Here is a 26,755-nt window from a genome sequence, read left to right as displayed (position 1 = left end):
CAAACATTACATTACATCAAGAGTGATTATAGAATGTAAATGAAAAGGAGCTGAAAAAAAAAGCTATAATCAAAATGGGGGTCTGAGATCATGAAAGCATTAATGTAATAAAAGATTATAACTTTAAAGTGGTGTGGACACTAAAATATTCTTGGCCTTTCTCCCGAACTCCACTCACAGAAACGGTAGAAATAGTGTAATTATTTTAATATAAGATGTCAGTAAAGAGATTTTTACCCAGAGGGCCACAGGTGTGAGTGCCAAAGCCATAATATAAAGTGCTGAATTTTAATCCTTGTAATCAGAAAGAGCCGACCCCCAAAATAGACACAGTAAGTCTGCAGCTTTGCAGCCTTCAGCTCTTCGTTTTATTCATCTGTCTATATGGTTTAGTCCAAACGCTTTTTCCCCACGGGCAAAATTTCTAAGTAAACAAGATCACTCCTGCACAGTACACAGTGGGTAATGGCAAAGAGAGGGAGTAAATTCTGCAGTCCACTAAGTCCAGTGTGGAGCATTTAGACTCAGATACAGTGTTCAGAATTTGGATGACTGAACTAGAAATACAGACAAGCAAGAATTGGGGTAGCAAACGTTGACTGGTGAGAAAGAGGACTCCAGAGGGATGCTGCTGTTGTACTATTTGCCTGTATACATATTTATTATGTTCGGCTGTGGACAAACATGACTTCTCAACACTGACACATTGCCGTCTTCAGTCATCTGCCATTTGTGTAAATTTCATAATACCCGTCTTCATAATTATAATATATTCTCCTCGCCTTAATTTTTCCTGCTACCACATTTGAAGCACTGAGTCACGGGTCATCCAACCTGTGACCCTCATTATCTTTGAGATGAAGAAAGAATTGAGATTGCATGTTTGACTACTGACTGTAACAAGGCACTGAAATACTTCCTGACTCGATAACACAAACAGACCGAGTCAGCAAGCGGTGACTGAAACAGTGTGACCTCAGTAGTGTTCCCTTTGTACATCTTTGTCTGAAGAGCCCAGGGAGAGCACCCAATGTTGTGCTTGATTGTATAAGCTATATTCGACACAGTAACTTAATCCCTAAATGTGTAGGTTTAATAAAGTGGCAGTTTATTCAACAGTTTCGAATTAAACCAAAAAACTATATGAGTGAAAATACAAAAGAGACAACGTCAGACTATGTGAGGTAATTTTAAAAAGAAATCACATTTTGGATGTGATTGTGATTAGTGACCATGGTGAATTGGGAATCTGAGTGGTGTGAGAAGATTTGAGAAAAGATTAGCAGAAGGAAAGCTCTATTAGCAAACGAGGCAGATGCTGCAGCAAAAATATCCATGAATCCAGCGAGAGCAGAGGCAGCTGACTCTCACACCAAGACCAGGGAATCCCTGACAGCTCAGTCTGTCACCGCTCTAAGCTACTCTGGCATTTCATTCTCCACAATCGTTTGATCAGCTCATTATGTCTTGCTGTCCCTGCTGTCATTTTTCCAAACCCGTATCTTTATCCCTCCATGGGTAGCAGATTGCTCAGTTACTCTCTGTGTGTCCTTTACACCAGTCTGCCTTAAACGGGTACTGCAAGTCGCTTTGTGAAGATTGCCTTGTGGGTCAACTTACCTGTTAGAGGAAATTTACTGTAAGAAAAAAAGTCAAACAGTACTATGCAACAGTCTTGAGCTGCCCTTCATGTCTTTATTTTCTGGTAGGAAAATTAATCAGAACACATGCAAACATACACAGAGATACAGTATAAAAGGAAAAAACTGGGTTTGTACAGTTCTTATGAGCTTGAAGATGAATATTTAGTTTGACCACATATGAACTCTCTTAGGTGGCCTTGTTTCTCTGTCAAGCTGATTCAACACTACTTCAGTAAAGTTGAGGTCCGGGCTCTGGGGAGACCAAATCCATGACTGATAGTGTTCATGATGGTTTTTCAATTCAGTTCAATTCAATTTTATTTATTATGCGCCAAATCACAACAACAGTTGCCTCAGCTCGCTTTATATTGTAAGGTAGACCCTACAATAATACATACAAATAAAAACCCAACAATCATATGACCCCCTATGAGCAAACACTTTGGTGACAGTGGGAAGGAAAAACTCCCTTTTAACAGGAAGAAACCTGAACCAGGCTCAGGGAGGGGCAGCCATCTGTGGCAACCGGTTGGGGAGAGAGAAGGAAGACAGGATAAAAGTCATGCTGTGGAAGAGAGACAGAGATTAATAACAAGTATTTTTCAGGTGTTTTTCTGTCCAGGTTTGCCTTTACTGCATTGGCAGTGTGTTTGGAATCACTGTAGTGCCGCAAAATGAAGATGTTCTGAATCTGATGCTTTTCAGATGGTACTGCACGGTGGATCAAAATCTGATGCTACTTCTTGTGTTCATAATTCCATCAAGATCCACTGGCACCATGACCATGACACAGCCTCCAGTGTTTTACTGGATTCATCACTCCATAAGACCTGTTTTAACTGATTAACATTCCAGTTCTTCTGTAATTAGAAATACTTTAGCATTTTCTCCCTATAGCCTAAACCAATGGCTAAAATTGGTTCTTTGCTAAGTTGTCTGTTTTGTGCTTCATCCCTTGAGTTAGGTGCCTTTTTTATGCTCGTAACAGTGTTAAAAGAGGATTAACAAACAATAAAATATTGCCTGGACTTCAGGTACAAGGACTGAAAATGAATAAAAAAAACAATATTTTATGAATGTCAAACTCTCATCTTTGACACGTTTCATGGATTCAGCTAAATAAACTGGAAAAATTATGTGATGTGACAGTGGCTTTTATTAGACGAGGCAGCTAACACATTCATGTTCACTTGGATGCATAGGTCAGTGTTAAGTGGCCAAAAAACCAACAAAAAACCCATCAAAACAAAATAAAGAAAGAGAAAAAAACTATTGCCTGAAAATAGTCAAGTACACGGAATTAAAAGGAGCAAAATACCCACCAAAGTCCAAAGAAAACCTTTTGAAAACCTTCAGAAAGCCTGGAGAACTATTCCTCTTTCAGTGCACTTTAAAGAATTACAAACAAATATGGCTTCTTGGAAAGAAAACATTAAGAAATGAGGGGTGGCTCAAGACTTTTGCACATTACTGTAGGAGAAGCAGAAAAACCCTTATTCTAGTTAACAATAAATCAGATTACAGATTTTTGAGTTATTTTTTGTCGTGAATTTACGACATCTGAAAACAGTTCCAACTTTTACATCCACTCTGAGTTCAATGTTGTTGTCATGCGCCTTAATAATTTATCATATAACACAGAGTTGCACTTTTCCTCCCAAATCTAATTCCCAGCCTTCCCACTGCTCGTATTACACAGTGAAAATAATAAACTTAACCAGTTTCCATCATTGTACTGGGGGGGTCTTAAAAGTCAAAGAAGAATCTTGTAAAAACTACAGTAACAGCAGGGATTGTGCTTTACATCTGGCGTTTTCAGCTGGAAAAACAAAACAAATACTGGAATGTAACCACTGTTCAGAATTATGAGCTTTTATATTTTCTTATTCTTAGGGAAAAGCTCTTACTGCAACATGGTATTGTGTTCTGGTATTGCAATTTCACCATTGTAAAATATGAATGTCAATCTCAGTTCTAGCCGTAAACAAATCTTAATGTTAAAACTGTTCCTTTTGTAAAATAAAGCGGCTCAGCAATCAGGTTGAAGCTCAGAGGATGCAAATGATGGAGCTGTAATGATGTTATGAAGATAAACTGCATCACATTATTTGTTCATTTTGTGCTTCCATTCTGTTCATCTGAACATGTTCTCTAAAACTTTAAAGTTTCCCCATTATTTTAGAAGTATTTGAACCATGACTGGTGCTCGGTAGATGTAGGCTGTGATGAGGGGCAGTGCTGTGGCGCTCTGAGGTGTGGAAGTGCGGAAGTGACAGCTTCTGTCAGAGTGGAGAGGAAGGTCCCCTGCACTGAGTTACACTTCCTCCCATCACGACGTTTCTATTCTTATACCTCCCCCTGTCACTTCATCGTTTTATTGCCCCTTTCTTAGGTGATTTTTTTTCAGCCTCCTCTGTATTACTGTCATTTTCAGCATCATACTCTTATCTATATACAAAGACAGATGAGGGGCTGAGAAGATGAAAGAGCCTCCCGCCAACACACACACTAGCACATTTGGCAGTCTCCTGGCCCAAATCTTAAAATATATAACAAGCATGCTCCTCTCCTTCTGGAGAAGCCTTCATCACGTCTGTGTGTGTGTGTGTGTGTGTGTCCCTCAAGCCCCAAGCTTTTGCTGTCAGACCACTTTTTCCTTGATGAGTATTCTGTGATTTCCTTTAGAGAATACTGCAGAGTAACTGCTCACTTTTTGCCACTGTAAGGTGAATTTGTGGACAGTGTGCGTGTCATAGTTGAAGGGAAGAAACTTACATGTATATTTTGAAATCTGTCATAACTTTAAAGTAGAATGATAAACTCTATCATTCACCCATTTTCTTCCACGTATGCAATTTAGGATCACGGGCAGGCTGAAGCCCAGCTACCGTAGCACAGGAGGTGGGGTACACCCTGGACAGGTCAGCAGTCTGTCACACTAATTTAGGTTCTTTTGACTGTGGTAAGTACCTGGAGTGATCCCACGCAGACATGGGGAGAACATGCAAACTCCACACAGAAAGGCCAGATCATGGATTTGAACCGAGAACCTTTTTGCTAAGTGTTAAAGAAAAAGAAAGCCAAGTAATAATGAATGAATAGAGAACGAATAACACTGCGTTCCAGCTCACTAGATCAGAAATACAAATAAACAAAGTCTTTTCTTTTAATCTTTTCATTCTTTCTTTATTCTTCAACACTGTGGTGAACACAAAAGAAAAACAAATATTTGTATAATAAGGTTTAATGGTGGCACAAACTGTAGCATTACAATCTAATGAACTGGATTATGCAATAATATTCTGCACACTTGAGATACATAAAGCTACTTTTCCAGTTGAGTTTCTGTTTTCAGACAGTCCCTCTTATTATTATATCGCAGAATTACAGGATACCCACAGATACTGGTTTATAATTCTGTTGTAAAGGTGATAGGACTAATCGATAATGACTGGATCGAGACAGCTACGCTAAAAATCACATGCAGTTTATCATCCAGCTGTCAACAGACTCAAGCTCAGTCTAACTTAACCTTTTAATGTGTAAATGCTGCACACCAAGGTGCTTCAGTTCAATTAATTATGCTGATTAGACCTTGTCACAAGACTTTGAGGTTAAAGACAGCTTGATTGAATTGTCCTTGACTCTAATTAGTGAGACTGAATGTGTATGAAGTTCTGACCTCTGTGTTTCCAGTATATTCAGTAGCTAAATTAAGGTGGCATTTTCATATACATACAGTAGTTCAACCATCATGAAGTGTAGGAACTGAATATTGTTGCCAAACCTAAGAACTTAGCCTTTTTAACTCTTCTGATATTCTGTTTGTCAAAACAGGACCTACAATTACAGGTACTAGTAATCAAAGATGTTTTAATGATTAATGCCAGTGAACCAGGATGCAGAAAGCCAGGGTTCTTTAACCCTAACACACCTACATGTATCTGTAATACACATCAATGCAACCTAAGATCAAAATAATTTAATATAATTATTTAGAATGAAAGTACATCTGAAATGACATCCAAACAAAAGACAGCAGTTAAAGGCCAGAGTAAGCCCACCAGTGGCTCCAATTATTTTGGCTGATTAGAGTGTAGAGTGCTTCTCCAGACTTGGTGTGTGTGTGCAGTCATGCTTGATCAGCATCTCTCTCACTCCCTGTTTGCTTCGCTGTCTTTAATAGCCTTATTAATGCACAATATGAAATGTCCTGTGGGTTTGGGTTTTTTTTGCCATTTGAAGTGTTTATATTTTGGGGTTTAGCTTCCTTTTGTTTTGTATTTCTGGTAATTCAGGTAAGTAATTTAGTAATTTTATTTAGAATTTATTAGTGCTGTCAGGGTTAATGCATTAACGTGCTAAAACGTGCTAATACACATTAGCGTGTTAACGCAGATCAATCCGTGTAAGGGGTTAGTCGGTGTTAACGCGTCATCGCGACTGATGTGATGAACATTTAACCCATCTGGAGCGCAGACTGACTCAAAATCCCTGAAATGTCTCTGTCAACGCATTTCGGGCAGTTTGTCCAAAGTTTGTCCATTCTGTGCTCCAGATGGGTTGATTGTGTTAAAATATTTAATCGTGTTAAACATTATGACAGCGTTAACGTGTGTAACCCCTTACCCTTACACGGATTGATCTGCGTTAGCGCGTTAATGCGGATTAGCCCGTTTTAACGCATTAACGCTGACAGCACTAGAATGTATGTTTTTAGGTTTTTGTGTTCTTGTGGGTTATTAATATTTGATTCCTTGTGTTAACTTTTTTCTTGCCTCCTCTTTGTAATGTGATTCTCCATTCAGTTACAGTTTCAGCTGTGTCTTGTTCCCACTTCTCTTGATTATATTGCTCAAGGTGTGTCATGGGCTTTGTTTCAATCCTGGATGGTTGGATAGGATTCATATTGATTTCCACTCAATTGTTGTAAGCAAGGAAATCCAACCCTTACTTTCACATTTTTGTTTAAAAATAGCATCGTCAATGGCCAGTATAAAAGGCATTTCGGTCAATAACACTGTGTTCGCCCTAGCTTCTCCTTATCAGAGTTTCATTGACTAGAGGAAAGAAAACCTTTCACTAGGATTAATGATTAACTCCTGAATGCGAGTAGGAACCCACAGCTATTGTTTGGAAATTAAAAAAAAATGAAGTGACTCCATTTTCTTGTACGTGGCCATTGATTCTAAATAAAAGATGGATGGAGCTATTTCAACAGCTCCTGATTTGAAGCCTCAAGCTTAGCATCTCGTTGTTTTGAAAGTGGACATGATGACAGATGGATGGTCTGACTACAGCTGGGCTCCTCAAACTCATACAACAGGAACTTGAATTTGCCCCTCCCAAGCATGTCATCCTTCTTGACACTAATCGGGACCATAATTACAAAATCATGTTGTATTCACTAAGTCCTGGGACAAATGTTTATTAAATTAACAAATAAATAATCCATAGATTTTTATATTGTCAGACTTCTTTTTGCAACAAGTGGAGTCACAATCCCGCTCGCCACTAGAACGAAAGCATTTTTCTTCATTGGTTTCACTTTTCAGATCTGCACATGATATATTATTCAGGGTCTCCACAATAACAATCTTCAAGAAAATGAAAAACAAAGTCATTTTTCTGAAGTGGAAAGAAAATCACATTGAAGATAAGATTCACAACAGAAAACAACAACAAAAATACCCACGAAATATTATTAAACAAATCTGAGAAAGCAAAGTAAAAGTATTACAGTGTGATAACACTGAATATATAGACTTCACAGATAGGAGATGTATCATTATTATCCTTCAGATCCATAAAAATGCGGCATCCCTCTGTGTGTGTGTATCCATGTTTGTACAAGCAGTGGACCTCATCTCCCGATGCTTTCACACTGAGTGGTATTTGCAAGGGTTTTGTACACTCACTCTTCCTTTGAATGAGCAAAAAAGCTGCACTCTCCTTCATGTTGCTGTCAACTTTAACATTTACTACAATAACCAATAAGCATGACAACAGGGATAAATGTCAGCTGTGTGTTCCAATCCCACATCTGTGTCCAATCTGTGTGAGCGATTTCTGTCGAATTCTTTCCACCTCCCTCCCTTTTCCCTTGTCTTTTTCTCTAATGCTCCAAGCATGGTTACCTTTATGCTTAACTTAATAAGCTCTGCACACACACACACACACACACACACACACACACACACACACACACACACACACACACACACACACACACACACACACACACACACACCTAACAAATTGTCTGAACTAAGCACAAAACTTATTAACTTCTGAGGTGATTGCCAATGGCAGCTATTCAGCCTGCTAAATTCATGATGTGTCTGTATAGGTTTTTTCTCATACATATAACCATCAGATTCAAAGAAGAATGCAGTGAAACCTTTTATATTAAAACATTTCAAGGTTGGCTGATAAATACACTCACGTAATTCCTATGTACATTCACCCATCAGTGGCTGTGGTTTAACCAAAGGTCACAGGATAATTATATAGAACTGTAGTGAGAGTTGCTTGGATAAAAATCTATTAGATGTACATTAGATATGAATTTTATTATTCTTTTTCTTTTTAGGGCCAAATTAAGGGCTAGGGTTTTTTTCATTAATGTAACAAAGTTACAAAGACTCCCTGGCAGCCATCGGTCTTTTTCTTCTTCTTTGGGTTGTTCCCTTTAGTGGTTGCCACAGTGGATCATCTGCCTCCATCTAACCCCGTCCTCTTTTGTCACACCAACCCTTTACAGGTCCTTCTTCACTACATCCACGAATTTCCTCTGTGCTCTTCCTCTTTTTCTCCACAGTTGCAGCTCTATATTCATATCATTTTTTCCACAATATTCCCACTATCCCTCCTCTGCACATGTCCAAACCATCTCAGCTTTGCCACCCTATCTTTATCTCTAAAACGCTCGACCTGAGCTGTCCCTCTCATGTACTCATTTTTCACTCTTCCTGCTGTCCTTCTGTCCCACATTAAGTTTAAAAGGTTATTTTCATGTCAGTCTTTCTGAAACATCAAAGATAAGCATTAAGTAATGTTGGCTAGAATTACACTTCTTTCTAGAGCAGCGATTTTGAAGAATCACCAGTAGCAAGTGGCTTAAAAAGAAGAACATTTTGTCAACATAGTGGAAATATGTTATTTCTAAACATATTCTTTGAAGTTTAAAGAATAAAACTTATGGTTACTACGTTAAGGCCAGCAGTACCCCACTGTTTATTGAAAAATACTTACTCAGCCACATATGTATATAGTTACACTTTACATGTTACACTTAAAGGAGCTTCTCAGCCGTGGAAAACTCTACCATGAAGCTCCTGGTGCACGGTTTTTGTGCTGATGTCGATGCCAGAGGATGTTTTGAGTGCTGCACTTTTCACTCTATAATTTTATGTGGTCTGCCAATTTTTTGACTGAGTTGCTGTCGCTCCTAAACTCTTAATCTTTGCAATAATACCACACTAATAATAATGTAGAATATCTTGGAAGGAAGTAATTTCAGAAAGTGAAATTACTGATGTGTTGCAACAGTGGGGCTCCGGCTATCACAGCACCCCAATCAAATTCAGTGAGCTCTTTAGAACGACCCATTTTTTGACACACGTCTGTAAAGGCAGTTTGATTCTGCCTGTGACAGTGGAAGTGAAAACACCTGAACTCAAAGGTGTGGCCGACGTTTTTATTCATAGTAGTGCATGTTAATCATTATGCACTGCTGTGTATACCACCTCCATTTCCACAAATCAAATCTTTTGTATTTAACAGAGCCTGGAACCAGAGCCTGTTTAAAGGGAGAATATCTTTAACTCATCATTAAAGATATTGGTATGAACAAAAAGACTGTATAACATTGATGGTCACACACCTTTTTGCTTCTTGATGCTTTGCCTGTTAAGCATTGTGGCTGTTAGTAGGGATATTCCTGGGTGACTAATTTCTTCAAAGACTAAACAAAGGGGAAAAAAATAAACTAACCAACTAGTCTAAAATTTAGAAAGATGCTGCTATCAACTTAAACTGGAGAACTGTTTACTGGAAAATGTCAAAAACTCTCTAAATAAAGGCATTTGAAACAATTAATTGCATTCTTCAATAATGATTCATGCTGCTTAACCTGCCGTTGTACGATATAAATACCAGAGGTGGGACCAAGTCATTGTTTTGCAAGTCTCAAGTAAGTCTCAAGTCTTTATCCTCAAGTCTCAAGTCAAGTCTCAAGTAATGTCAGGCAAGTCAGAGTCGAGTCTCAAGTCACTGGTGTAAAAGTCCGAGTCAAGTCACAAGTCTGAAACTTTGAATTTCAAGTCCTTTCGAGTCTTTAAAAAAAAAAAAGAAAAAATAATGTTGCAGTTATGCTAAATGTAAATATTAGACCATGTAATTTTTAAATCTGTGTTTTTCTCAACACATGACAAAATAGTGAACTTAGAAAATATACACAAATTGTGAAATTGCACCTCTTTAAAATGCAGCTCAATTAAACCTAGCTCCAAGAATAATTTTCACCGACAGTTCTGAGATAAGCTGCATGTTATTCTTGGATGCGGTTGTAGGACCAGCTTTAAAATCGCATGACAAAAATATCATACACATTAAAAAAAACTGTATCACCAACGTAGCCTGGACAACATTTGCTAGTTAGATGAAGTCAGCTATCTCATCTTAGCATATTTATATGCATATTTATAATTATACGGTTCTTGGAGTGAGTGCACACACTCATGAAGTTTAGTAACTTCAGGTCACTGCAACAAGCCCAGGTACAGTTTACCGACGGATGGGTGCAGGACCTTGAAATGCACCGTGTAGAACGAAAGACCATCGTACGTATCATAAGTTTACCAGTCTCACAAATTGTCGTCATAAATACACATTCCTTAACCGTTTATTAATAGGACCTTTGAGCTCAACGGTAATTAATTAGCAGTGGAAATAATTTCTGGTACCCATCACAGAAATGTAGCAGTGACAATAATACTGTATGCTGTAATCGTACTGGACAATTGGTGATACAAAAAACCTGTTTTATCCTGTGAATAAAAGTATATGTTTTTATCAGTGTACCATAATAACAGAAGCGAAACGCAATATTGTGTCAGGACAATTCACTATTTATGCACAATAAACACAATAAATAAAGGAGCATAGCGCGACAATTTCTGTTCAGCGCCAGACTTGCTTGTAACCTATATCACCAATTATGTTATGAAAATGACGTATTAACTACTAAAAAACACTGACCTTCGTGTAAATGCTTGGAGCAGACTAACCTGTGAGCTGGAGTGTTCTGGGACGTTATATTTGGTCTTTGAATGGCTGCAATCCAGTCGCGTCTTTGTTACTTCGGAAACATGGCTCGAACAATTTCTCTTCAACGACGTAATCCGATAACAACCGATCTCTTTACCCGTCGGCTTCCCGTGGCTGTCATGTGACCGGCTATTGCAGTTAATAATACAACAGCTTCTTGACATTTTTGTGTTTCTTTTTATCGCTGTATAACTGATTTTAATTGAAAGCCTGCGTGCGCTAGTACCGCTTGCCACGAGTTCCCAGAATCCTTTGCGGTTCTACCCGTGAATGACGTCACATTTTCAATCTCTATATAATATGCATGTTAAATTTTATATTTGGGGTAAAATATCAAGTCTTTTCAAGTAAACCGGTTCAAGTCCAATTCAAGTCCCAAGTCATTGGTGTAAAAGTCCAAGTCAAGTCACAAGTCTTAGAACATTTTTTCAAGTCAAGTCTAAAGTCATAAAATTAATGACTCGAGTCTGACTCGAGTCCAAGTCATGTGACTCGAGTCCACACCTCTGATAAATACAGCCCTACTTCGAGCCCCTCCTGGTAGATTGAACACCTCACCCTATCACTAACAGAGCGTGAGCTCATCCTTTCGCCTTTTAAAGAACTAACAGTTACAGTGTTAACAAACAGAAAAGGTGTAAATTTACAGATTTATGGTATTTCTCAACATTGATGCGCCATCTGGTGGCCGGTGGATGCATAGCATTTAGAACACAACAATTTAACTGCACTGGGCATCAATTAAAAAGTAAAATGGTTAGTTTAAACATCTAGTGTGTTTGGTACCGACTAGTGACAATAGCAAAGATTGGTCAACTAGTCCACTAGTGTTCTTTGTTAAATAATTGCTTTCTAAAAGCTTCGAGAGTTCCCCTTTAAATGACTTGAATGATCTGAGATGATGAGCAAACAGCTGGTAGCTTCAATGTTGACACAGGATAAGGTCACCCAGTCTTGTCTCCTTGATCTTTCAAATACTGCGAAAATCAAACCTTTACTGTCATTCAACCATCTTTTAGTACACACTTTGATTTTCTCCCACTTTGATCATTACAATTCACTCTTCCCGTGCATCTCTCAGTCCTCCAAAGCTTGTCACCAATTGGTGCGTAGCACAGCGGCAAGGCTGCTAACAAAATCTAGCTGGCGGTCACATATTATATCTATCCTTGCATCCTTTCACTGACTTCCGTTGAAATTTAGAATCCAATTTTAAAAATATATTGGACAGGCCCCTGCTTACATAGCAGAGCTTTTGGGAATTTTATCATTTCCTTGAAGAACAATAGCCTGTTACATATCGTAGTAGTAGTACATGGATATTTCTGTTGTTTGTCTAACAGTCGTAGTAGTTACACCTGCATTACATATTGTATGGATTAAATCAATTGGATTACAGATGTGTAGTTAGGTTTAAAGGAGTTATTATTATTATTATTATTATTATTATTATTATTATTATATATCCCAATGTGTTAAACTTTTTTTAAAAATTTTATAGGCTGATGCCTGTTGCTTCATTCCTGTGTTATAGTGAAGCCATCATTGAAATGTGTGGAATTAAAAGCCGTTGACAAGCTGCGTGCGTCAGAAATTCAGGCGACAGCATTTTATTGTAGAACAGCTCCTTGTTGCTACTGTTTTATGTGGGAGCACTGAGTGTGGCAATTTTCTCTGCACAATGGAGAGAGAGAGAGCTCAACTAATATGATGAGTTAACACCAGTGGGGTGTTAAAGTTGATGCATTTACTCAGCATGCTCAGTGAATATAAGCTTTGGACCTGTTGAGCCTGTGCAAAGCTTTCTGGCAAATCTTCAGTACATGGCAGCCTCGCTCTTCTCCTTCCTATTGTGGGTTGGTACTCTTATCTCACCATGTGCCCCCACCCCACCATGCTTCCTTCGTGTCCCTTTGGTGATGTCCTGCCAGCTTCATATGGCTGCATTTCCTAATACCTGCCTCAGATGTGAGGCTCTGACCTTTCCAAAAGTGTCTGTGGGGCTTTTATCGTGAACAGACACCTTCAGTGTTACTAAGCCAGCCCTCAGCTTTTCAATGCACCCTCTTGATTTAGCCAGCTTCAATGGGTAATTAAAAAAAAAAAGGACCTAGTTTTCCACTGTATCCCCCACCAGGGTTTTGTGTGACAAGTGAAGGATTTTCTGTTTCTTTAGCCAACTTCAGACGGGATTCCTCCAGGGAAGGCAGCGCTAGCTCAGTGTCACTCAGCATCTATTTTGCTCCCCTCCTCTCTTCCCTGCCTGTGACAGGACTGATGCTATGCATTCTCGACACGTCTGGCCAAAGCCCTGACTGTAACCAGTAGCACAGACACAGAAAGAGAGGGCATGTGACACTTATTGTCCACACCAAATTCAGACTTGCAAAATAAAGAAGCCACTTGGAATTTTTTAGTATGTCTTGGAAATTCAGGTGACAGTGTTAATGCCAGTCATGGAGTTGGCTCTATAGGAACTTCTGATGGCTATATTAATATTATTAAGGGTGATTTTCCCCATAGCAGGTGTACGACCTTTGTTGTATGATTTAGTCATGTGTATCCAATCCAAACTCAAGCTGTGACTGTTTTGCTGGAAAAGGTTAAAGAACTTTTTCGCTCAGAGGCACAACGTTGCCTCAGCTCAAGACTTTCCCAAGCTTCAATTCTGTCTCCAAACTCCAGCCTTTAAACCCCCTGCCATAGCCGGTCACACAGCCTCGCCTCCAAGCTTAATGCCTTCTGTTTCCACTTGTTTCCCTGCTGTCTGGTCTCTTTGCAGCCTAAAAAAATAAATATGCAGCCTCAAATATCATTATATCCAACAGAATTTTGCCAGGTAGATCGCTGCTAGCCTGATTTAAACTTCTCTTTTGAAAGAGTGCAATTATCTTCCAGCCTTCGGTCAGTGAGCAACAGTCACACACACACACACACACACACACACACACACACACACACACACACACACACACACACACACACACACACACACACACACACACACACAAACGTACACATACAAGCACGTGTTAAGTATCAAGACAGGATTGCTGTGCAGGCCCTGGTAATAAATGAAATAAAATTTGCATAATTAAATCAAGAATGTATCCTCAGTTTGTCGTTCAGCTTCGCTCTTTCTCCACTGTGAACCAGCGCTAATCCAATTCCATCATCAGCAGCGCTATATGAAATTACAGATACCCGGTTGTCTTATTTGAATCCAGCTGTGCCAGAGGAGTTAGATTTGATTTTGCTGGAATAGCAGAGACAGGATTTTTTTTCTCTCCTATGTGGAATAAAAATTTGTAACTTAAGCAAAAACCCGTACTCATGTTTTCCCTTTCAGCAGTGTTGAGTGTGTGTAAGTTGTGGATTTGTGATAAATCCAGGCTCACCCACTGTGACTCTCAGCCATCAATCATTACAAATTCTACTTTTGTAGGTTAAAACATCGCCAAAGCACATTTCACAGATCTGCATACCATTCATCTCATTCAGCTCTCAGCTTACTCATTCACTCTATTTCTAACAGGGGGGGAAAGTGTTTTTGACCCACTTTAAGAAGTCATTAGATACACTTCTATGCCTGAGTTGAACCGAACCAAAGAATTTAATAAAGTCTTCCAATTACCAAAAAGCTGTAAACTTGCAACTCAACTTCCAGAAAAGCTGGAGCTTTGTATAAAATTAATTAGAAAAATGTAATAACTTACAGAATATTTAAACCCTGTCTTACATTAAAGGATCCAAGGACACATATCGAATGTTGAAACAGACGTTTTTGTTAAAAAGTTAAAATTTTCAAAATTTGTTTTGCTGTCTTTATATTATTCTCAATTAAATGTTGGGTTAAATTAATTTGCAAATCACTGTGATTTTATTTACATTTCACACTGTGTCTCTTCTTTTAGAAATGACAATGGAAACTTGCCTGAAGTTTATCCAACTAAGCCATTTGGCTCTTCTGTGTGCCTTATTGCTTCACTGCATAACTAATTAAGGAACAATTCCATTACTTTTTTTTTCTCTAAATCACTTTCTGTCACAGTGGCGCAGCAGAAGAATGTATTCCCGAGGCCACGATTCTGCCCACAGTGCATTGTAAATCAAGCGCTTTCGAATAAGACGCTCATATTGTTCTTTCTGCTGTTGTATGCTAAATCTCCCAATTGTTTCAGCGCGATAGAGGAAGAGCAGATGTTGGGAAATAATTTTGCTTCATTTCTTTAGCTGTGGCTGCGCTCATCAGATTTGGGATATGCATCAAGGAGAGATGGATAGGAGCCGGTGGTGATAAATTGGCCCAAATGCAGAGCTTTAACGATGAAGAATGGGCACGAGGCAAATTTCATCGCAAAAAGAAAAAATAATGTAGACATTAGTAGCATACCTTGTCTCCACTCAGCCTAAATGGCCCTATACAATTGCACAATTTGCAGAAAAATCAGACTAACCGCCTCCATTAAATCTTTCTTAAAGGTTTGTTGCCAACAATAGTTACCTTTACATATTCACCTTGAGGTCTGTTGTTGGCTTAATCTATTATGCTTTGGCCCCTGTAGAGACGTTTATCACTTTGCTCAATACTGCTCCTACAGAGGGTAAACAGAAGCTGATAAAACAAAATGAAGTACTCCCCAGGCAGCCAGCAGGCGGTGCTGAGTTCAGGGCATTTGCTGTGCCTCCTCTTTATGGGCACTTAGCTGTCTATTCTTGCCAGAGATTATGTCGGTGGGCTCAGCGGAGCCTTGATGAGTCTGCTTTTATAGAAAACTTTTTGTGGTGCATTTCCTGATGTGGTGGCCTTTTTTGTCACTGCTCCTCTGCTGCTTTTTTCTCTGTGTCTCCTCCTAGCTTCAGGTCCTGTGGTCATTTGCAGTGCCTGTTTGATCTTCTTGCAGTGAGCAGAATAAAGATGAGCATTTAACAAGAAATAAATAAATAAAAAGGCCATAATTCAGACCTTTCAGACATTTTGACCATCTGAATGTGCCAATTCTATCTTTGACGCAGCCCACCACCCCTCTCCACAGTTCTTTCACAACTTTATGAATCAGTTTGCCTGCAGATATTTTCCTGGATGACATACTGAGGACTTTTTTTTTCTCCGCATTGTCTCTTGATGCGATCAGCATGGCCCTTCCTTTATCAAACACAGAAAAGACCTTCCATCACCACCTTGTAAATGTGTTCGCTGCAGTCTGTAAATTACAATAAAGGTGAAATTAATTTCCAGGTACTTCTATCCTCAGAAAGAAGAATGAATTCTGTGTTTGACTTTTGGAGCCTAGAGCCTTAAAGTGCACATAAACTACATTGGAATTTCACATTTAAATACATTTTATCACTTGGGGAAACAAAGAAAAAGATGAGGCAAAAAATTCAATCTGAATTTCAGGCCAAAGGAAATCCGGTGTGGGCAGCATTGATTTGTTAGAAGAGATTTGATACAAATTCTCCAAAAGAAAGAGGAATATTACATGTCCAAAAGGCATTTGATTTCGAGCTTATGAAAGCAATCATTTCCACTGAAGAGAGAGGAAAAAATGCAATGAAAATACAATGCCATAATAAAACTGAGTTGGCCATTGTCCGTTGTTTCAGAATACGGATGCAACTCAGTCAAGTTATTACTGGGGACCGAGTGGCAAAACTTCACAAGCATCCATATTGTTTTTATTCACCATCGCCTTCTTCTATTCTTCATCATCTGTCTTCTTCTGTCTATGATAGTCCTAAAGCATATGGTTAAAAGTTCTGCAATTTGACACACTGATTAGTGATAGTGGAAAACATAAGAATGGAAATCAGACCAAGTTTCATGTCTGAGCACTCTAGCACCATCAACAGGTTCAATATTGAGATTCCTTTAGGCCTCAGTCCTCGGCCACCTCTGGTTGCAAGGAACACATTTTTTATTCCCCAGCTGGTTGGAGAGTGGTATGGAACCAAAATCACCAGGTGAAGTTGGTTGCAAAGTGGGTGGAGCACCAAAAAACTCCTTGTCATTGATTTGGTCACTAGCGGTGACGTGTAGTTTGCATGGAAGACAACAGCTTCTCTGCAAAGTGTATCATAAACTGGAACAGGAGATTGCTCACCTTCAACGTAAAATATGTGTCTTAGTGTTGCAACCAACATGTTTCAAAAGGTTTTACTTTGAAGGTAAACAATTTTTGTTTACAGTTTGCATTTTATGTGTTCATGGGTTAGCACAGTAAGCAGTTAGCCAATATTTGCAGACAGAGTGTACACCAATGTCTGTTACCTGTTACAGCAAACCAAAGCAGCTAAACAGAAAGCAAGTATTCTGGGCTTCTTCCTCAGATCTTTCCCAAAAAGTGTGTCATGTGACTAGCAGGGTTGGAGCAATAATAACAAAAACTAACTGAAACAAAAGAAGATTTTTTATGAGCCTTAATGCATTAACCATTTTTTGTCCTGGTTTAAAATACCCTGTTTCTCTTTGCATTAACTAAAAACAATCTTTAGGTTTTTTGTTTTTTTTTGCCCATCCAAGACAGGTAGTATTAAGCAGTCCAGCTAAAAGTTGATGCCTACGTTTTTCTTAAGTTCTATCTGCCTGTCTGTGACTAATTCGAAGAAGGAGACTCGCACACATTTATGTGCAAGAGTAATTAGACTGGCTAACAAAACACTGGAAAGAGAAGCTTGCACTATCTCACACAGAGGAAATGTGACTTCATTCTCTGCTAAGAACACCATTACTCCAGTACATTACGTCATATAACAAATTATTACTTGCTGGTATAATAATGCTTAAAATCTCATTATGGGATCTTTGAAGTTACACAATGAAAATGAGAGTTACAAAACCTGCAGAGAGAGAGATGCAACTACAGTACTGAGCTTGTTCCAGCTTATTTTCATCCCTTAAAAACATACATACATATGCGTCTGCTTTCTTTAAATTCATAACACATATGTAATTTAAAATCATAAAATAAAACATGACTCTAAATTGTTCATATTAAGATATGTTACAAATCTCAAACCACTCTTAGTCTTCACATCCATACAAACCTAATGAATGCATTTGGCAGGAGCATGCAAAGTTAGTATAAGGTTAATATTATTATTATTATTATATGTGGAACAGCAAACTTTAATGGACCCATATAAAGAAGTGATTACACACCAGAGCAAGTCTGTGCATGCTGTGCATTCTAACATGACCCATGAAAGAAAATATGTGTCGCTATCTTCAGGGAGCGTGTGCCTAAAACTCATTAAGAATGTAATGACTGGATGCAAGATAAGCTTTACAGAGCGACAGGTAGATCATTGCAGTATTTAATGATCCAAGAGCGCCGCGTGCGCTCCTAATGGAGGTTCAGTTCGTATATTTGTGTCTGTATCTAAGGTGAGTTGGGGGGGGGGGTTCTTCACTTGACTGTGTGTCTATACTGCTCTGCTTTTAATCCCCGGGGAGTAAAATTATATTTCCAGTCACCGATACCTGAACAACAGAGTTAAAGAGAATACAAGCTGGGAAAATTGAGTAATTTATGAAGCATATTGCGTGTCATTAGCACAGCATAATATATTGTGAACCACATACCGTGAATGTAATGCCGCTGAAGTGAATCATGCGCACGGGCCCAGCAAGGTGTAAAATGAGCAAGTACTGATTAGGCTGCTCCTTTGCAAAAACATCAGGAGACATTATTATGAGCCGACCAGCAAATAGACTTGGCCCAGTGTGTAACGTGCTGCATGTGTCCTTGAGAGATTAAAATTCTGTAATTGTTTTCCCTGTGAAAATAAGAAAATTTGTTGTTTATCCTTCTTATGTAGCCAATGTTTACCGAAGACACATGAGCCCAATGGCCTTTTTAACTTTCCACAGTTAAATTCTCGCCGAAGAGCTGAACGAGATCCACAATATTCTCCAATTTCTGCCGCTGGACAATGAGCATGTCTACTGGAGTAGATAAATGCTTTGCTGAAGGGCCCACATTGTGGAGGAGAACATGGTATCACTTGGTATTTCTTCCTATGCTGCATCAGTTCATCTGGAGGTTGGCCTGTTAAATCCAAGAACTGCTACAAGTTTAATCATATTAAACTTTTTGTTGAGGGGGTGGAGGGTTAAAATCTATTCAGCTTAATTAAAACATCTGCTGCTTTTGCCGATTTAAAGTCATTAATTGAATGGATGGATTTATTGAAGTCCTTGTTTAAAAAACACTTTTAATTGAGGTCTCTTGGAGCTCACTTGCAGAACCGAGGAGCTTGAAGCGTGTTGCAGTGCATTGACGTGGGACCACAAAGTAGTTGATCTTGGGTAAAGACGTCCTGCTCACATGGACTCAGTTGTGGTTATTTTTGCAGAAGAACGACAGGGTCTTCTTTTTCTGGAAGTACTTTGCACATATTAAAAAGTCATGCAATCTCTCAAATTGTACTTTTTTATTACTTGTGCATAAAGTGTTAGTTACTGATCAATGTGCATTTATTCCCTGCCACAGATTTACAGAGTTTCTGGAGCCCTTTGAGAGAGTGATTCAACCAGAGGAGCTTTGGCTCTACAAGAATCCTCTAGTTGAGTCAGACCACATTCCCAAGAGGGTCATGTTCGTAAGTACCGCCTGTTTAACTATGCATTCCTCTTATGTCAGACTTGGCACTAAGCACTTGGTAATTTTTGCGTTGTTTCCATGTTTAACAATTTCTGCATCATTTCTGCACATGGTTGTATTTTTACTGATGAGCTGAGGCCTGAATCCTGGTAACAAATACGAAAACAGCTTTAAAGAACTGTGGTGCTTAGCGCAGCAATGTAAATATCTGTTTTGGACAGCCGTAGGTGGTCCTCTGTTAAGATGAATTTCTAGCCGATGCAGCATGGATGGAAAGTAATTTTTCTCTGCCTCTTGCTGGAAGCACTGAACAGATAACCTGCCGTTTTTATCCAGCATCGATTGGAGGGTCTGCCAATTTTGACCTCAGTTAACAGCAACAATCACTGGCTTCAGTACACTTAACCAACAATGCTCAAATCCCTGAGTGAGTCATTGTTTTCTACCTCTAATGATACCACTTGAAAGAGTGATTATAGTAAAATAGGACAACACAAAACAGCTTTAAGCCCTTTATATAAAATAAATAAATGCATAAATTTATGTATGAGTGTATAAATGTGAATTATGTGTCCCTCAAAGTGTTTGAATTTGAAGTTGCAGTGAAATGAAATATAAAACAAGATCTGTTGAACCTTAAAACCTGAACAATCTGCACTCTCAGGAAATGAGATGTCAAGCAGACCTGCTTTTTAAAGGTGATATTTCACGACTCAGTCCCCAAAACTGAGTTTTAACAGTGATTGCATTCTACCATGCAACATCATACAGTAAATGGTTTCCAAAGATTGATCAAACTATCTTTTAGAGCTTTAACAGTCAGATATCTCGTGGCAAGAGAGCAGGACCACTACTATGTTATAACAGGCTTTGCATGCTGTTACACTGTCCTGTGGCAGAAATGGTATTTAAGCTACAGATATTTACAATTATCTCTTTGATATTTCTTAATATTGCAATCAAGAAATTACTTATTTTAGCATAACATTCTCAGATCGGTTACATGTGTATGTAATCGTTCACAGCAGGACAAGCTTATCTACATTATTCCTTGTTAGAAGACCTTTTAGAAGGTTCTGACTGTTTAATCAAACCATCTCAGCAGGCAAACCTTTGGATGCCTATTGCTCATGTAGCGTACCTGTTGAAATGTCAGCGTTTGAGTGACTGGTGCTCCACTCCATCCTGTGCTGCTTGACACACATCAGTCAACAATCAAATTATTATGTGCAGAAACAGCTGCGTAGTAGGTGGTAAGTTCTAACTGTCTGTCAATTCGAGACAACTGTCAGCTTACGCAATGCAAAACCCAACACCTTTACCCCAAGTGCCTGAATACAGCCCATTAAACATCAACAACTGATCCACTTGAGCTTATCTTGGCAGCTCTTCTTGATGTTTAGAAGCTTTTGTGACAGAAAAGTTAGTGCTTAACATAAAATGGCTAAAGCAGAAGCAGATTTTCTCAAATGGAAAATAAATAAAAGCCGAGCTTTAAATTGCTCATCAGTGAAACATTTGATGGGTAATTTGTGATAAGCACTTGAAAATGCATTAGTCATAGAACGCGCCAGTCGAGCAGAAAAAACACTCACATTCACATAAGCAAGCGATTACAGTTCAACAGCTGAGCTGAATGTCCAGCCAAACACCATTCACGAACAAGATTATTTAAAACTCATCATCACTCTTTTGGTTTGTGTTTAATTTATAGATTATCACAACTTCAGTGTGCAAAGATCTTCACTCATGACACGACTGTAAATTACCCCACACTCCCACCACCCTACAGTCGTCTAGGAAACTATGCATAACTCAAGTTATTCAGTGTCACTGTTCTAACAACAGCTCTGAAGGTGTGGAGAATTTATCTAATAATTAAAAGCTGCCCATGAAGTGGGAAAAAAGCTTTACAAATCAGTAAAATACAAAAATTGCAACTGTTTCCATTTTTGCACTGTTTATGCAAATACCGGTAGTTGATTATGCATGATTTCCAGATGAAGCCTTGAAGAAGTTAATATGAGTATAAAGTATTCTAAAACATTATCTACAGTAATAATCTCTCTATGAAGTGAAATGAAATTTGCTCCAAATACTAGGCAGTGATATTAATTGTTTTATGAATTAGTTGCTATCCTGCATGAGCCCTAAGGAGATGGGCAAATCTCAAAAGTACATGTAAATGTAAAGAAATATAAACATTGCAGTTTACAAATGTATTGCAAATACGATAAAATGCTGTTATATAAGGAGTTAAAGAACAAGATATGTGTCTGTTAAGTATTAAATAGGCTTACTGTTAATTGATTAAAAGGTATGCTTAGTAAATGTAAAAGAAACAGTTAACAAAATCTTTATATTCTAAAATGACGTATGGAAAAGCCTCCAGCTGTGCACTTTGGACATTTCAGTCTTGATCTTTTTGAATGTCATACGTGAGAGGTAGATCTGGCTGGGAACCCAAAAACATTGCATGCCCATGATGTACTATACTGCCAAAATTATTTGCTTGTTTGCCTTGAGTGACATCCAATTCTTAATCCATAGGGTTTAATACAGGTTTTAGAGATCACCCTGGGTCAACACACCTGAATCAAATCATTAGTTCATTACCAGGCCTCTGGAGAACTTCAAGACATGTTGAGGAGGTAATTTCGCCATATAGATCTGCTGTGTTGGATTAAGGATGCATCTAAAACCTGCAGAACACCTGACCTCGGGGCCTGGAGTTCCCCCGCCCCTGGTTTAATACGATGTTAGCCCATCCTTTGCAGCTATAACAGCTTAAGCTCTTCTGGGTAGGCTTTCAACGAGGTTTAGGAGTGTGTTTATGGGAACTTCCAGAAGACCATGTTGGACAATAAGACCTGGCTTGCAGGCACCTCAGAAGTATTCTGAGGTCTGGACTGTGTGCAGGCCAGTCAAGTTCTTCCACACCAGCTCAACCATGTCTTTTTAGACTTTGTCTTTATGTCTTTTCAGGCTATGTCTTTATAGGCTTTGTGTATGTAGGAACAGGAAGGGGCCATGAATGCTTTTGGCACTATAGTGTAGCAACTTTTCAATCACAAGGTTTCCGCGCTTTGCCTGATTTATTGTGTGTTTCACTCTAAATATGCCAAAATGTACAAAATAAAGATGCTGTAAGAAAATTTTATATGTCTCCATTTGCATTTGCAACGATAATATATTTCATGTATGTTAAAGTTATAAGTTACATTGTCCAGAGTACACTTTGTCTTTTATTGTACATTAAGTTTTGCATTATGTTGTTCAGCTTTAGTAGGACGTGTGCACTTTGCACCAAACCGACTGCCATGTTACAAGGTTAAAAAAACCCACAGTGACTTGTTTAAATTGAAATTCAGAGAGCAACTCTCGCTTCACTTATGAGTGTGAATGAAAGTGTGATTACACGTTTGAGCTATTTCGAGGGGATAGTGAGGTGCAAAGTGAGATCATAATTGGCAGCGATACACAAACATACTCAGGATGTACACAGCTGAACTAATGAACAGGACTCACAGGGAAAGGAATATGTGTGCGTTATAATAATGGGACTAAAACACTACCTTTGTTTTTTGCTACCTCTGTTGCTTAAGGAAAAGAAAATATGCAGAATTTGTCCAGAGAGTAATTAATAGATTCTCGGGCATGAATAATTACCTAGGTGCTGAGAGGGCCCCAATCTCATATCAAACTAAGGGCATAATTCTCTCAGCTCAGGCACGAAGAACCACTGAACAATAAAGAAGCGTGTTTTGCCCCTCAGTTTGCCTTGTTAAAATTAACTCTGAATAATAGATGGGCTCGGGTCATTCCCAGAGGCACAAATCATTTCACAATTAACCTGCAAAAAAAAGAAAAGAAAAAAAAAGACCTAATAGAGTGCTGTAGTACATCTCTAATGTCACAGTAATAACCATATATTTGTCACTGTCTTTATTTCCTTACAGGCAATTTCATTCCTTACTCCACTGGCAGTGATATTTGTGGTGAAGATAATTCAGAGGACGGACAAGACAGAGATAAAAGAGGCTTGTTTAGGTTCGTGGAGTTATTTGTTTGAAATGTCACAAATTTGTTGCTGATTATTGTCAGTGTAATCTAGCCCATTAGAAGTCTTCAACTGACATTTATATTGCATGTAGTGTAATACTGTGTGGTTTGGATTTCTTGTAAAATAACTATTAAAAAATGTCTGTTTCTTTAATCCGTTTGATCTTTCCACAGTTCGACCTGGTTTTACTTAACGGTGCAGATCTTTGTGTTTGCTGGTACTGCACAAATTGATCTTAATCACAGCAACCACGAGTATTTACCAATTGAAATTTTATGCTGTTTGTTCTATCAGGCAACATCTGAGCGTTTCCTCCGCACTGATATGCCATTTTCCACTGGGTCCAGAGGCCTGCAGAGGCTTTGGCACATCAGACAGCATTAAGAAAGTTTAACACAAATCCAATTAAAGATTCTCCCAAAGATGAATGGGGGGAGCGAGCGTAGCTCAGTGCATCGGTCCCGAGATTACAGTGTTGTGTAGAACTAAACAGGCCCATTACTGCCTGCAGAGAGGCACTCCTAGAAGCTGAACGAGAAAGCAGCATCACGCCGAAGAACAAAGACTAAAAGGAAGCCCATTATTTTGACAAGTTTCTACATGATCACATTACTGAAAGTAGCTTTGAACCAATTCTTCCGCAAGACTGAATGAGAAAGAAAAGGAAAGCAGCTGTTCAACTGGGTCTGTGGTTAAAAAGTAGCTTTACCTACAGACCAATTTATTTTTCATGCCAAACTAAAATCACCGAAAAGTAGCTGTCCTCATATTCTTGCTAATTTATGGGGTTTCAAGCAGTCCCTGAGGGTCCTCTAACTCTGAATCTATAAATCAAATTTTCAGACAGATTTAATTGAACTTTCATAATTTGTGGGTTTTGAGTTAGATTTCCCGAGTACCAATGGAAATTAGTTTTTCTAATGTACTGGGTTTTAATGTTTGATACAGTGCAATCTACTAACACACTGCCTCTTTGCCTCATTTTCTTTGGAGTGAAAAGGATTGTTTTTCTTTTTAGAGTTGTCTAATAATCCTTTATCATTCCCAAAGTCATGCTGCTTAATTACGTGATTATCTCAGTGAGGATACAACGATGCCATCTTGGAAGTTTGATTATATTATATACGACTCTCGGAGAACGGCAGATGATCCTGTAATGATTTCTTTATGTGTGTTTTTGGTGACAAAGAATGAATAATATTGCTCAGCATCTGAGTGTGAGATCCCATACCACACATATAGTGACGTTCTTATTTACTTATGTTTTTTACTGTGTGTATGGGGATCAATCTTCCAGCAGAGTACAAGAATGCATTTGTGTTTACGCTCATGTGTCAAAGCATCAGCATCTAGTTATGAAAGTACTATATAAAAAACGAGGCTCTATGTTTGAACACCTGTGCTGTTAAAAAGAGAGAAGATTTAGAGGGTAGCAATATATTAAGGATATGACAATCGATTTAAACAATCGGTGATTTCGTCAAATCCCACAAATCACCTTGTTTTTCTGTAAGAGCTGAAAGAGAGGGTCTTTGCTAATGTAACGGCCGCAGTCCTATCTTTATTCATGAGGCTACTAATTTCCTGAAACTGTGCCTTAGAGTAATCATTGGGGCAAACTCTAGGGTATATGCATATGAATGCGACCAGATTTGGTTTGCAGAGGCATAGCCCCAATCCAAATGTAAGTAGACCTATTTGGCATAGGGACTGGTGCCGGATGAATACTATATTAGGGGGATGAATATATTAGGATCCCTCATGGTGGGCTAAAAAATGGCTAATCATGCAAGCTCCTCTCGGACCCTTCAAGATTAATTAGTGGATGTGAGGTGAATTTTGGCCGAACTGGAAGGACAGAGTTGCAGGGTGGGAATATACATGCGTGCCATATGGCAGTCCACCGCACTAGATGCACATTATATTTATAGCAACCACTTTCATCAGCAGAAATCTGCTTATTGTGTAGCAGGAGTTAAATGGGCATTAAGCGCAAAACACAAACTGTCAAACTGTGTCAGCGTTACGTTTGGCTATAGGTCAGCAAAAAAATCATTAGTGCAATAATGACCGTCAGCAAGCACCAAAAAGGATTTCCTAACATGTTAGGGAGTTGGAGTGGAGCAATAGTTTTATCCTGACAGAGATCTGACAAAGGATGAGGGAAACGCGCTGCAATTTAACGTCCCTGCCGAGACGGTATGTGCCTCATTCTGGGATTTCATTTGATCTGCACTGGTTTGCCCAAATTATCCAGCTGTGAAATAATACTGAATCTGTGCTCCTGTTAGCCACTCAGGAAGATAATTCATGTGTGTTTTGGTGGTAGGGTGAATGGACTCATTTCCACTGCGGACTACTGGGATGAACCTATGAGGTCAGGGTACTAATGATGAGTCCCGGTGGTTTTCTTTACAGCTAATTAAATGAACATACATTTGCAGTATAACACCTACCTGTCAACCTATTGGAGTTTTCCTGTTCCCCATCATGGATGTTTAATAAAGCAGGAATTGCTTCACAGTCAGACTAGGCTCTAAAAGGATGCGCTTATGTCAGTTTTTCTGTGAGGATTCTTTCTTCACTTTTATCACATTTTCAAATCTAACAAGTAACACATCAATCTCACCCTTTGTATTTAGTACTAATACTGTTACTAAACTTAGACATTATATTCAAATGATCTATTTTTTACTGCTTACCTAAGTTTTGTTGGTGTGCAATAGGGCTTACCCTTGCCCATGTTTTCCAGCTTTTCTAAGTCTTTGTCGAAGCTTTTCTCAGCCAACTTCTCACCTGCTAGATGTCCATCTATAGAATAGACATGCTCAAAAGCAAGGCACGTGTCTCATTGTATTGGTGGAAGAGCAGTGGCTCTATTTAAGGCTATCTCGCAAACTCATTGCCGACCCAGTTGATAGCCACGGCTTCAGTTTGAGGTCCTCATTCTTATTCTAACACCCGGCTGCATAAATCTGAATGTTGCTGCTTCATGAAGCTGTCATGACCACTTCATCTGCAAAAGAGACAAAGATGTAATCCTGAGATGATCGAACAAGACACCCTATGCCCCGAGCCTTGACTGAACCTAAAATTTTATCACTACTGTGAGA

At 38.8% G+C, this 26,755-nt stretch overlaps 1 protein-coding gene across 1 annotated transcript in view; it reads left to right on the top strand.

The window, feature by feature from the left end:
• The window catches only part of plpp4 (phospholipid phosphatase 4), a 49,685-nt gene that overhangs the window by 8,238 nt on the left and 14,692 nt on the right, over positions 1-26,755 (top strand). Inside the window, exons 2-3 of the mRNA XM_085427565.1 lie at positions 19,469-19,577; positions 23,539-23,629. Coding sequence (XP_085283691.1) covers positions 19,469-19,577; positions 23,539-23,629 — 200 coding nt within the window. The remainder of the gene's footprint in view (positions 1-19,468; positions 19,578-23,538; positions 23,630-26,755) is intronic.

Source organism: Rhamphochromis longiceps, linkage group LG13 (genome assembly GCF_057381845.1).
Source record: "Rhamphochromis longiceps isolate RC_006_pf linkage group LG13, R_longiceps_female_GT1.1, whole genome shotgun sequence".
Classification (NCBI taxonomy): domain Eukaryota; kingdom Metazoa; phylum Chordata; class Actinopteri; order Cichliformes; family Cichlidae; genus Rhamphochromis; species Rhamphochromis longiceps.
This window is presented reverse-complemented; position numbering and strand designations above follow the sequence as displayed.